General features: G+C 38.3%; 1 protein-coding gene across 2 annotated transcripts; it reads left to right on the top strand.

Moving 5' to 3' along the window:
- Window positions 1-6,234: 6,234 nt before the first annotated feature.
- LOC106914231 (uncharacterized) lies at window positions 6,235-14,173 on the top strand. 2 transcript variants are annotated; one of them, XM_014980879.2, is made up of 10 exons: window positions 6,235-6,505; window positions 8,947-9,243; window positions 10,078-10,371; window positions 10,940-11,044; window positions 11,124-11,177; window positions 11,544-11,582; window positions 11,739-11,780; window positions 11,868-11,900; window positions 12,248-12,295; window positions 12,567-14,173. In XM_014980879.2, exons 1-10 carry the CDS (start codon window positions 6,418-6,420, stop codon window positions 12,674-12,676), a joined length of 1,110 nt encoding a protein of 369 aa, XP_014836365.2. In that variant the 5' UTR covers window positions 6,235-6,417; the 3' UTR covers window positions 12,677-14,173. The 2 variants fall into 2 exon arrangements, with proteins under 2 accessions (XP_014836365.2, XP_014836366.2); XM_014980880.2 differs by having other exon boundaries at window positions 11,742-11,780.
- Window positions 14,174-14,371: the final 198 nt, after the last annotated feature.

Here is a 14,371-nt window from a genome sequence, read left to right on the forward strand (position 1 = left end):
CAAAGAACAGATGGCTGATCAGAAAACGGTTTGCAGTTTGGAGAGGAGAGAGGAGGAGAAAGCGAGAGAGAAAGAAACAGAGAGAGAGAGAGAGAGAGACAGAGGGAGAGAGAGGAAATGTCACAGGGGTGAAGGAGAGTACACAACGGACTAGGAAATAAATCTTACACTGAAGATTTAGTGTAAGAAACTAAAATAACCAGGAATAACTAGAGACAAAAAAAAATAAACATAATAAAGTGTTTATTACTACGGACTGAACTAAACATCAATCTTATTGATTAAATCAACAATATTGATCTAATCAAAGAAAGGGACTAAGGAACTAACAGAATAAAACTAGAATGGATAAACGAAACAACTCAACAACTCAGGATCCTAACAAAATAACAAAACTATGAATTAATATGAAAAACTATAACATTAAATTTGGATGTTTTGAAACTGAAAGTCAGCATCTTTTTTATCTCATCATTAAAGAGTGAAAATATTCCATCTTTCAAACATAAAACTTCCTGATTTTCAAATAAAAAAAAGTTTTTGTTTTATAATCTACCTAGCCAGCGAAGATCCAGTGCCTGATGTGTCATCTTTGTTTTTTTACTGAACCGTTTTTATATAAATGGATTGACTGTGTTTGTATTATTTTTATGGTGGGATGTTTATTGGCGATTTTATTGCAACACAGCCTGGAAGCCTTGATTTCCACTCGGTACCATAAAAACTGATGGTGTGAATTGTGACCAGTAAACCTTTTTAAACTGTAAAGTTTTCAAGTGAACATATATTACCATCCTCAGGACTTATTTGTGTTTTAATGTCAGTGTAAATTATGCAAAATTGCAGGTAATGTGCTTTAGATTTAGACTTTTTAACCCGACTCTTGTGAAGCTAACAGCTTGAGCGCTGAAGCAGAAGCACTCAGCTCAAGAGGAAAAACAGGTGCAGCAGAGGCACATTGATTTTTATTTTCTTGTGTTAAAAAGCTATTATTGACATGGCATTTTCTCACTGGAAAGGTTAGAGGAGAGGAGAGAAACGCAGAGAGATGGAGGCCTGGTGCTGCCAGGGAATTCACCTCATTTAGTTGAATTTAGTGCTGATGTCATTCTTTCACAGTGAAAATTATGTCCTCAGCTTAAAGCACAGGACTGAGAGACGAGAATCCACTCATCAGGCCAGGATCTTGACGGCACGTGAATTCACTCATTTGTTGATGGAAAAAAAAGGGAAGAGCAAAAAGAGAACAATGAAGCTCCGCGGTTCAGACAGACACATGGATTAGAGCAGTCTGGAACTCTTCATCACCTCTAAAGTATTGCTCATAATGATAATCCTGTCATGAAAGATCATAATTTCTCCATAAAACGTCATAAAGCTTCGCAGCGGCTTGGTCTCAGGAGAGCCAGACGACGCCTTGTTGCTGACACAGCTCTAAATCACCTCATTCTCAGCCGTCCTCTTGCACATCCCTCTCCGCCCTCCCTGTTTTGAAAAGATAAATATACTCACTCTATTTCCTAGTATTCATACTTTTTATTCTGTCCTTTAACCTATTTATCATAATTGTGGGTGATTAATGAAAAAACAAAACATGAAGTATCTTTAACACTTGCTTAAAAAAGATCTTGGTTTACCTACATGTGAGGATCAAACACTTTCTACATAACCTTAATGTCTTACTTAAAGCATGAATGAGTATTATAGGGGCCAAGTAATTTAATTGCAGGTTTGGCAGCCGAAATGTCAAAGGGTATGCAACTGAATCTCTAATGTCTCTACTAAATTAAATGACAGTGCATGACATCAATTTATTTACAAATGGATTTCACTCTCATATGCCGATTTACTAGCAGGTTGAGTCGAATAGACCTGGGTCACCTTCATCGATGTGCAATTTAATGGGAAGACAGGGATCAATAAAAAGAAAACATATGTCAGTCAAGTCAATAGACGTTTCAGCCTGGACCAAAGCAGGACTCTGACTCTGAGTAGACCAAAGAATAGATGAAATTAATCTATTTTATCCAATGATAGTACATATAAAATAGGGGGATTGTACAAAAACAATATGAATGTTTAGGCATGGAGAGGTTTCTTATGCAATTAGATTCATAGCTTTGTTTTATTTGAACACCTTTAAACTTAGGAAAACATGCATCAAAAATAATTACATAATTAATCTTTCTAAATCAATGCAGCTGTCAACTAAAGTCCAACTGGGAATCTGTTCAAACTGTGTTCATAGAGATGGTTTAACTTTCCTCCGACGTGTGTGGATGTGAGGATTAGTTTTAACATCACATTGACAACATGACGTAAAGAATAAAAGTGATTCTTCATACAATGCCGTGCACAGAGTCTACTGAACCTCGCCGGTGCTTTGAGATCTTGTGCTAAATCCCTAAAATTAACAGGTCGTCTCATTCCGTCTGTCGGATTTCTGTACTGGATTTCTGCTGTGATGCAGAGCTCCAGAAACATCCTGGAGCACCGTGTCCAAAACGACACCATCAACACATCCAACAGGGTTTGTGATTAATCTTCACCACTGAGAAAACACTCTGGCCTCAGAGAAAGGTTTAGCTCCTATTATTACACCAAAACTCCGACACACACACGCACACACACATGCACGCACGCACACGCACACACACACACACACACACCTACACACACACACACACACACACACACACACACACACACACACACACACACACACACACACACACACACACACACACACACACACATACATTTTATCCTGCAGGCATTTGCACAGCTGTGTTGTGTTCCTCATTACACCCTCTGACAGCAGAGTTGGAAATGATAGATGTCTGCTGTCCGCTGATCATGACAGGTGCTTCAAACTGTGCAGCAAGACAGATTAAGGTGGAACAAAGCAAAGCACCTGTTTGGTCCAATGAATAATTGAAATGGTCTTCAAGTGAGAATCTCTGCTGCAGATATTTTCTACAAATGCCTTGCAGTGTCGTGAAAAAGTATTTGCCCCCTTCCATGTTTATACTGTAATGGAGTAAGTGAGGCCTGCGGGGGTTTATTTGTTCTGGCTGCTTTGACGAACTGCTGGATGAGATATCGAAGTGCTCTTGGAGTAATTTAGATCGACTATCAACTCCTCGGAAGGTTCTGTGGTTCCCAGGTATTTGTGCACGTTAAGGACCAAAGATGACAGAAAATACTTGAGAACCCCTCGAAAAACACTTATAACTGCCCATTTTAATAGTTCAAACACCAGTTATATAAACATGCATTAATTCATAGCATTACCACAAAAGCTAAAGCCTATAATGTTCCTTACTCTTGGCCAATCAACACTGGCAAAATAAACGGCCCTCCTGGATACCAGCCAGTAGCGTCACGTAGCAATGCACCAAACTATTTCAGCTTCTTAAGCTGCATTTTCCTGCGACATACTGGCGACCTGTCCAGGGTGACCCCGCCTCTCGCCCGGAACGATAGCTGGAGATAGGCACCAGCAACCCTCCCGACCCCACTAAGGGACAAGGGTGTAAAGAAAATGGATGGATGGATTGATGGATGGATGAAGCTGCATTTTCTTTTGAATATTTTGAAGAAATCTACAAGCTGACTGTAAAGTGACTACAATCTGCTTCATCTTGACCAAATACGATGACAAAGCCTGACTTTCAGCATCTTTGCTGAAATGATCATGCAACATCAACCCATAATGTTTTATGGGAGGTTTGGAAGGAGGAGTTGAGTTCTCCAAATATAAGTATGCTTCCCTGGGGATATTTACGGATATTCATAAATGAAAAGCTAATTCATTAATTCACTGTCTGCTAGCTTGAACCTTCAATGTCCTCTAAAGCAGTTATGACTAATAAGATTTCTGGCACTCTGGGCATCTGAGCAGCATTTTCCCCTCAGCTAGTGATGCTATCGAATCTGTTAGCTTTCAAGTTAATGTAGGTTTTTGCCACCAACAAAATATGCTAATCAGTGATGTGCTTTTCACTGTCAACAAACGTATGGATTTTAGCCGTAGGCTCTTCATATTTCGAAATTACAGCAGCTCTAAACAACAACAAACCCCCCCACCAAATTATGTTTTTATTTAATCTAGAAGCTTCCATCCTCTTTCATACACTGCTTACTGGGTCCTGAGTCCACCAAGCTGCTGTAGGACAGAGATAAGGCTCCACCTGCCAGCCACACTCATCGTTCGGTTCATGGATTTAAGTGTGTGCGTTTGTTCAATCCAGCCCAGATAAGAGGCCCTCAAGATCCAAACCTCAACATCAAACATGCATCAAGTTGGATCAAACAAAGGAAAATATAAATTTGAGAGATTCAGAGTTGTTTTATGGTCAGCAGCAACTATTACATCTATCGTATGACGTTTGTGGTTGAAGAAGTTCATCATTTTCTTTCACAATATCGAACCCCAGCATCTGATTGGGTACCCTGCTCTCCTCACAGGAGCTGAACAAAAACTCTACTTTATCAATGTTACATATAAACAAGTCTTAGGCATGCTCTACTGTATGACCAACAAAAAGAGATGAAAACACCTATTGCAGTTGTTTTTCCCAAAGCAAAACAAAAGGTGTGATAAGACCACCAACAGCCTGTTTTGATTATATTTGATTTGACATGAAATATAAAAAGACTCCTCATATACAACACCAGATTGCACCGTGTGATTGTTTAGCATAAACTAATCCAAAATGCAGAAACAGAAAACAAAGCAAACATGACAAAACAACATCTTGTAAAACCAGATTTTGTAGCAATAATCTGGAATTTCTATCATTTAAACTAAGCAGATATCTGGTCTTATTGCTGGTCACTACAACAAATTGATTCTTTTACTTTTCATTTAAAGGGGCAATATTATGTAAAATTAACTTTTTTGAGTTTTACATCATGTTATAATATTAGTCCCTCATCAAAGTCATACCTGGAGTGTTTCCTTGATTGTTTCATGCATTTTTGAGAAATTCTTTAATTTCCATGGCAACCATTCAGCTGTACAAAACACCTGGGTGGACCTAGCCCCACCTTAATTAAAGACGCAGCTCCGCCTCAGAGCTGCAGTTTCCAAGCTTCTGAGCTTTCGCTTCATAGAGCATCCCTCCTCTTTAACTCCCGCATTCATTCCCATCAAATTCACCAGCAGCAACTATCAAACACCTGGTGGAACTGCCACCTGCTGAGCTCATCATACGAGCTTCTTCTCAGTGCAACATTGGTGAAAACATTGATAAAGGGTTAATAGAAGAGTGATGTGACAACTTTCTTAAGGGGGAGTTTCCAAAAGAGAAGTTTTTAAACAGACACAGCCCCAATTTCAAGGAGATAAATTACTAAGTAAATTTTCTTTTAAGTCATATATGATATGAACATAGAGCATTTTTATGACAACTTAAGTTAACATTGTTACTTGATTATGCTGTAAAATGGCACCTGGAAAACACACAACATTGCCCCTTTAATAGCTGTTCTAAAGATTGTGGCATTAGCCAATTTAGCTGTCTGAGGCATGCTTTTGTTTCAAATGTTAAATACTTTAGTATACAGAGAAGGTCATGGTCATCCAAGTAAGGTGGAAATTGGTGGCTGTCTTTAACTGTTTGCAGCCACAAATAATCTTCCTCATTATAGCATAAGTGAGCTTAAACTGTTTGCCAGTAGCTGTAAAATCCATCCTAGATTGATGTGCAGCTATAAAAACACAATCACTTCTCTAAAGCACTCAGGCATGCTGATGATCTGGTGATCAATGCATATGAGTAACAGCACACCGGTGCTTCTTACCTTCTTTATATCCACAATGAAATGAAAGCAGAGGCACAGAGGCATGCTTTATCCAATGCAAACTGACTTTTAGCTTGGGTTTTAGAAAAAAAAACAACCCAAAAAGCTACATCACTACCATGATGTTCTTTTGAGTTTGCATTTACGTTATTTCCTTCATTGCATGTAAACATCTGATGACAGTAGTACCTCTATCATGTGCAAACACAAAACCAAAGATCCTAATTAAATGAAAATGTCTTGTAAGCAGACTTGCCATCTTTAAGACTAAAATAGAGACATTTGTTTTCAGTACTTACATTCAGCTGGCAGAAACCATCTGAAATCCGTCCTTCTCTCTATTTCTGAGTCTTTCTGAGAAGATTACAGGAAGTGCAATAGGAAGTGAAGTGAAGTTGCTCTGTATAACAAACCCGCTCAGTCGCCTTCAACGGCACAATCTATGAACGAAAATCATTAGAGGTCCGTGAAGACTGCGAGAGAGACACTGATGGGTGCCGACCTGATGTGAACACAGGAGATTGCGTGTCTGAACAAGGAAGGAGTTCCTGCGAGCCACATGTCAGTGTGGCTGGTGTGAACCAATGTGTGTGACCTGATTGTACAACCATGGCCAGAGCTGCTGCGACTAAACTTCTCCTTCTGGTTTTCCTCGCCTTCATCATCTGCCTGCCAGAGTTATTCAGGATATACTCAGGTGGGTCAACCAGAACAACTTGAACTGAACACTTTTCACTCTGTCCACATGCCTCTCTGTACTGGGTCAAGTCAGATCCACTTCTTCATCTGCTCAAAGCTAACATCAATTTTTTTTGTGTGTGTTCCTTGGCATTGGGTGTAGTCTCTCTCTAAAGCTGTCGTTCTCAAACTGTGGCTCAGGCACTACTGGTGATACTTGGGTCATCTTTAGTGGCAGTCATAAGAAATGTTTGTATCAAATGTTTGGAAGTCAAATGCAGAGCTAATTAGCATCCACAAGAGGAGGCGTTCAAGAACACTGGAGTCTGCTATAAACTGACACTGCTCAAAACAGAAATGATATGTTTGTCTTTAAAGTCAGAACATGGATATGGAAGCATCACCAAACCAAGATGAACTGTGTGCCAGATGCAGATGAGCAACTATTATTAGCAACACAAGATACTACAACTTCTTCTTTGTATTTCATGCATTCAGACACTAACACTCGGGAAGTTATTCAGTAGCTACTATGCATATATGAAGGAATTAATGAGCAGTGCAAATACAGAGTTTTAAACAAGCCATTTTGAACTATGAGGACAATGTGTGAGAATCCTTCAACTTGTCCTGCAATGCTCCCGTTTGATTTTAGAGTTTAAAACGTGGGACTTTCAAAATCTAAGTGAAAATGGGAAACAATATTGCAACACATATTTAAAAAACAAAACAAAAAAAAACATGGTGTCAGAGGATTTTACTTCACTTTGCCTCAACAACCTGAAACAGTTCAAGTACATTAAAAAAAAAAAAAGTTTTTGTCTTTCATTTTGGTTGCACTTGAATGATAAGGGTTTCAAAGTTAGTCACACCTGCTGGTGCTTGATGTGACTTAAGTTGTTTTCATAATAAATGCTTGTATCAGCCATTTTCAGGTAGAATGCAGAGTTAACCAACATTTAAAGACTGTTGCAGCACATCCCTCTGTGGTTTGGTCACATGCCACTCAAAAGAGACCTGGAGCGGGGCGTCAGCAGCAAACTAAGTACTAGTCAGTGTCCTTTTCGCCTGTGAGCGTGGAGGACATGCAGAACAGAACAATGCACCGCTCTTAGAGTGATGCAATGTAGATGTTTTTTTTTGATAAACAAAACAACATTTCTAAACTGCTGTAAACTGCTGTTGCAATCAGAGACAAGTAGATGAGGTAAAAACAGAGGAGTTAACTTGTCACACTTTAGTAGGATTCATGTGATAAAGCAGCAGGTTAGCCTCTGCTACCGACATGTTTTCTGAAGAAAGAACGGTTTCTGTTTGGGTTTTCTTCACCAGACCAGAGTTTGGGTTAGATCTTGCTCCAGGCTTACTGATAACACTTTTACACAGCTGGGCTGGTCATCTGTTTTTGAAACTTAAACCACTTGATGTCTTACCACATGCACATAAATTAAAAAAAAAAATGCAGTCGCTGATGGTAGCAGGATTGGTATATTGCATCACAGCTTCCAGAGAAACTGTATACGAATTAATATTTACGAAGCGTACTATTTGCTCATAAGTTTTAGCACTCATAATCTGGTATGGTCTTGAATTTCACATTTTCTTTGAAAACCATCCTCCCTTTCTTTAATAACTGTTTTAATTCTCTCTGTCTCCGATATTCCTGCATATGTCGCCATGGTTTCGCTTGTTTGACCTTCAAGATGGTGAAATGTAAAGCAGTGTAAAGCATAGGCCTAGCTCTTTGCTTATTAATCAGACACTAAACAGTAATTTACCCTGAGGGAAGTTGTGTGTGTTACAGTCTTAATCAGATAAAATCCATCAGCCGTGCAAAGAATTAGTTGATTTGGATTTTGACGTTTGGAACGGTGAGAAAAACCTTCAGCTTTTCCATTTGGACTCTCGGGTATTTCCTTTTTACTTTACTAGTTTACATAGAAATGGCCATTAAAATTTTATTCATTCACATCCTTCCTGCCTTTTTCACAAATGCAACAAGATTGAAAAGCCCAGTTCCTGTTGTGCTACAGTTTTGAAATTCCCTTCATTATTGCAGTATTTAGAAACCTTAGTATTTGCTGAGGTTGTTTGTTGCAAAAGTTTGAGTACCACTGCTCAAAAGTCAAACATTAGATTCACAGTGACTGGCAGCTGTGTGAGGATTTCTTTTTTTTTTGCATTGTTGTGTGAAAGCACAGTTATTTATACAAGTGCCTTTTTTAACCTTTGTTCTCATGTTGCTTGCCTTCAGTGGTTTCTCTCCTTGTTCATCCTTCTCGCTCTTCCCTTGAGTGTCTCTCCCTGAAAGATACAAACTGACGGAAACAACTTCCATTTTAAGATCCTCCTCTGATGTCTGACTTGAGAGCATGTGATGTTTTCCTACTTTGTGCCTACTGCTGCTGCTGCTGCTGGGAGATCGTCGTTTTAACTGTTCCCTTCTCTCCATCTGTTCAGTTTCAAAGGTGAATTTCCACTGCCTTCCCCACCAACCTCATGAACCGATGCATCAGGAACGGAAAGGGGGAAATGTGCAGCCAATAAACGGTAAAGCTGAAAGAAAGGCCATCTGTAATCCTACTTCAAGACCAGAACTTGAACAGTTGAAGCAGATCTGCGCACAAGAGGCTGAAAGAAACGCAGCAGAGCTACATCCTGAAACGCAGAAAGTCCAAGGAGACTCAAGGTCAGACTTGTTCATGTGTGAAACAGACAAGAACATGGAGGAACTTCACAGCAACCTCTCATCACCAGGTAACACATTATAATGATGCTGCTGTGCAGTTCCAGTCCTAGTAACATCATGACTAAAATATCTCACTACTAATTCTATAAAAAATGTTTAACAAAATATAGAAATACTAATAGTTGCATTAAAATAAACACGTGCCTTAACTAGGAGAGGGCAGTTTCTTCTTGAATATTGTGAAATAATTATTTGGTTTAAATTGCAGCATTAAGTTAAAACTCACATTTCAAGATTTATGAATTAAAAAAAAACAAAGTTTAGACAACTTGTCTCTTGTTAAATCAACTTCATGAACTTTAATTTCTGAGTTAAAAACAAAACAATTTTCTTGTTGACTTGAATTGCATTAGGCAGCAGGGAAACTTTCATTTTCAAGTTAAACCACCTTGAAATGTTTTGCAGTGTGCTGGAGTGGGCAGAAAACAATTAAAGTTTACATCAAAAACTACCACTGTCTCTTAGGATAAGTTAATTTAAAAAAAAAAAAAAAAGCTTCAGCTGTCATTAGGATAAATGTACTAATTTGCCCAGATTCGTCAAATTATGAAATATGTGCTGAACCCCTCCAAATTAGGTATGAAGGGGCTTAAGGACAAAAAAGTGAACGTTTCTTTGAAGGCATCTTAAAGCTTCAGTCCTGTCTGTCTCATTATTCTGGGATGTATCAGATAGAAATTATTTTGATGATCCTAGCTACTTCAAACAGGATTCATTTAGTTTGATTTACGTGTTCTTCTATGACAGGCAGTGCACCATCTATTTTTATCTGTATATTTTAAGCTACCACAATCATGACTCTAATTTTAAAATTATGAGATAACTTCTTCTCTCATCCACAGCTCTGGTGGTGCTTCTGGAGGTGTCAGCTGTCTTTCAAGTGGACGACACCGAGGCCGTGAATCGTACTTTTTATGGCTACAGCAGTCAGAGGTCCCTGTTCCTCCGACCACCTGAAGAGGAGGAAGACCCAACGGGTGACAAGGCAAACCAGGGACAGGCTTTCTACTGCTGTCTTCCTCTCATTCAATCATCCAACTCTACCAATCAAAGCCACTGCCTCCTTTGGCTTGCCAATCAAACTGTTTTGACAGGAAATAAAACAGAAAGGCTGTCATGGAAACAGGCAGATAAAGGTTGGTGTAAGGATAAAGGGGAGTTTTTTTTTTTTCTCAGTTCTCCATGTGGACTCAGTGCAGCTGAGGAGAGTCAATAAGAGACAAAGAAACAAATCTATCTGTTTTCATTTCACTCCAAACTGCCCTGTCTCTCAGTCCTCTCTGGACTCATTTTTTAAATAGGACAAATTTCCTTCAATTCTCCTTGTGTTGACTTGAATCTCTGCTGTGTCTTTTCCCTCCCTTTGCACTGCTTGATCTTTCCAAGACCACACTACATCCTAATCCTCTGGATCTCTGGTATTGATTTTGGCTATCCTTCCTTGTGTGCCGCTCTGCAGTGCTCCCCATACTTAAAGCCTGAGCCATGTCATATTTTCCAGAGTGGAAGAGGAAAATTGGATGTGGTTTAAGATAGCATTTTTTCCTTCTCCTTCCATCAAGCTTTTCCATAACCCCAACACGTTTCATTTTCATTTTTCATGTCTGATCTTTGTATATGTGCGATTCTTTTCACTCCATGCACGTGTATTAAGTATATTCTGTAAACCAACCAATTATCTAAAAGTCCCTGTTTGCCCTCCAGGATGGTGCAACTACAGGTGGGCCTTTATGGGTCTGCTGTGTGTGGTGTGCCTGATTATTGTTACAACTGTGATTACAAAGATCTGTCTGGAGACACGCTTAAACAGTAAGAGAGGAAAACACACACATGAATTGACCTTACATTTTTGATGAAAGCAGACAAAATAAGCTATGTTCTTCCACAGATAAAACTATTGTGCATCACATTGAGTACCAGCCTCCCAATCAGCAGCTAAAAGGTAAAGAAACCTACCTACCTAGATATCTAGCTAGCTAGATTAGCTAGCTAGATACTGGTACCTAGGTAGCTAGCTAGATATTACATTTAGATACTACAAAAAAAATGCAGTATCTATTACAGATTTTCTAAGTTGCTCTGGTGCATTTTTCAGAAAACAGCAGTTATTCTATACTAGCTAGCTACTATCTCTCCCAGCTAGCTAGTCTGGTAGACTAGACTAGCTTTGTTTCTCAAACAAGTTGTTTTATAAAAAGCAAACTTTCCAAAATATGAATTAGTTTTGATGTTGCTTTATTGGACAGAGAGCAGTCAGTGTTATATGTTTACACCAAAGTGTTTTTCTAACCAATATATTATCCAACAGAAACAGCGTCCCGTTTAAATCGACATCAGTCTTGGCCTGGTAAGTTCTAACAAATATGCAGCATCTATTACAGTTTCTCTAAATTGCTTTGGTGCATTTTTCAGACAAGAATTAAAATTCTCAAAACTACTTGTTCAATCTTCAACCTGTATTTTATTGTGTCTATTGAGCTATTCTAACAAATGTATTATCCAGCAGAAACAAGGTACCATTTGAATCGGGTTCAGTCTTGGGCTGGTAAGTTCTAACAAAAATGCAGCTTATATGAAAAGTAATTTTCAAGGTTGTGTAGTCATTTGATGCCTCATTGTCTTTTTATGTCAGGACTTCCGCCCATTCTAGAAATTGAAAGCAGAGGTAAGGAAACATCCTAGGGATGCTCATACTTTAAATTGAATCATAATACAGCCGTCTCTCAAAACACAACAATGTAAATGGAGCATTGTTTAAAAAACCTGTTTATATTGGGGTTGGAAGGTCTCACCATAGGTCTGGTTAAAGTCAGGATTAGGGGTGATTCTAATATTCTTTTCAAAAGGAAAAAAGGTGTTTGTAAAAATAAAGAATACTTTGGACGTTGCTTTTGTTGTTAAAAAGTCCTCATTTTAAAAATAACTTACTAACAACATCTTAAATGACAGCTAGTGTACAGTTATTGAAATGACCATTACAGTTAATTAAAAAAAAAACATGATTTCTTCTAGAGAACATCGAAACTTTGCTGAATGGAAATCCCCTTAGCTGCTATCCAGGTAACCACAATACCATCATAGTTTTTTTTCTGTAAATGTCACAATTTCAACATGCATTATCTTATAGTTTGGTTTCACTGATAACCATAGGAAAAAAAAAACACTTTCAAAAATCTTTTTGCAATGATAGCATGTGCTAAAGCTGCAAATCAATCACACTTGATTGTTTCTCTCAGGAAAGAATAAAAATGTAAATGTGATGAAAGTAAAATCCAATCTTAACATGTCAATCAAGTATTGATTATAAGCTGTGTGTTGGTAAAACTTTCAGAAAACCCTTCATCATCGCTGCCATCCTCCTACCTCCTCCCTCACAGAAGAACAGCTGTGCTGACAGACGTGCAACAAAAGGAGCACAGAAATTGTCTTACGGCGCACTAAGGCAAGAAAACAAGGAAACTCCATCACCTCAAGACACACAGTACAGCATCAAAGATCAGCACCGTTTATTATTAAAACCTCCCCAGTGAAGTTTGATGGATTTTACAAGCCATTCTTTGGACATGCCAATGGTTAAGAGACACTTTGAGTACAGATATTGGTGCTTCAGATTCACCATCTGAAAGCAGACTAATGCTGCTTCACCAACAACACTTTTTTATAATCCTTCATCCCACTCAGGCAGTTTGTGCCTGTTTGGAGTTATCTGCAAGTTTTTCAGAGGTAACAACAAATCTTCCTGCTAAATTAGAAACCATTCTGCTTTAGCATGCTCCCTGTTCTTAGTTGATCCTGAGGAAAGACAGAAATTCATTGTCCAGGTTAGCCTTAACTCTAATATATGAAAGATACATTCTCTACTCTTTTCCTTTCTGTATTTTTTTGGTGAGTAAAAGTCCAGGATGAGCCACCATATATTCATAAAACCACTCAATGAAGAAAAGCATAGTTTCATTTGTTGCCATTCCGCCATCACCAAAAGCTAAAATGGACAAATTTTGTGTAAGAATTAAAATTAAACTGCTAGTTTAGCTTCCACTATTTTTGCTTGTCCTAATAGCAGTTTCTCATTTCTTATGACTCTTTACAAATCCTTGTGGACGTGCATTAATTTCTTCCATACATTTCTCTGCTGTTTTATAACATTACTTGCTTGTGTCATGTCAGTCAAAAGGAACTATACTTTTGAATGCTGAATGACAATTCCCCATAAAACTAACAGGCTTCATTTCATTGCTTGAGTCAGTAGAAACAAAAATGTCACAGAAGTTGTCAAAATGCATTTGTTTCTTGCATTTCTTTACCATTCTTTCCTGAAAATGTCTCCAAAACTGAACAGCTTCTCTCAGGTGAATCTCAGCTTCCACTCTTGATATTATTGAAAGTAGTGCACAGCTTTACACAACGTGTGTTTGTTGTAAATATGTTTGTACTTTGCCTTCGACCAATGCTGTGAACAAATTTGAACTGCAAAGAGCGAATGCAGTGAAACATACTGTACATATTCAGCATCTTGTACTCATTTGCCTCACTAATTACAGTAATGTGGAACTGAGCTGTAGATTTCAAATGGCTAAGCAAATACCACATGGTGCTTTCTTTGAGAAGTTTCAGGGAGTGTCGCCAACATGGGACTTTTTCTGCATTAGAAAACACTTTATAATGGAAACGGGACGCAGACGTTTAACCGTGTTGTCAGGACTTTTCATTTTGATGACACCGACACTTTCCTTGACATAAGCACTTGTTCTTGAGGAATGAACTCCATACTTGAACTATCCATTTTGAGCAAGTGACACATTTTTGCAGATTATTGACTGGGTTTGCAGTTTGGACTAATTATTTTGAGAAATGCAGTAACTTGTGCAAATGTTAATAATGTTACAGAAATAGCAACTGATCTATTTTTCATCCATTAAAACATTATTCATCAATAAATAGTTTGCTTATTTTTTTTCATGAGCAGCAGAAGCACTTTTACCACATGAATGAGTCAAAATAACTGCTGCACCACTAAAAATATAATAAATAACTCACATGGAAAGAGTCGAGAACAAATAGTAGGAATTTGCTGCAGATGTTTATAGTTGCAACCTTGGCTGCACTATAGCATGACTGTAGTAGCAGCAGCAGACA

This window comes from Poecilia mexicana, unplaced genomic scaffold (assembly GCF_051168715.1).
Source record: "Poecilia mexicana isolate PSO_F unplaced genomic scaffold, ASM5116871v1 scaffold_1, whole genome shotgun sequence".
Lineage (NCBI taxonomy): Eukaryota > Metazoa > Chordata > Actinopteri > Cyprinodontiformes > Poeciliidae > Poecilia > Poecilia mexicana.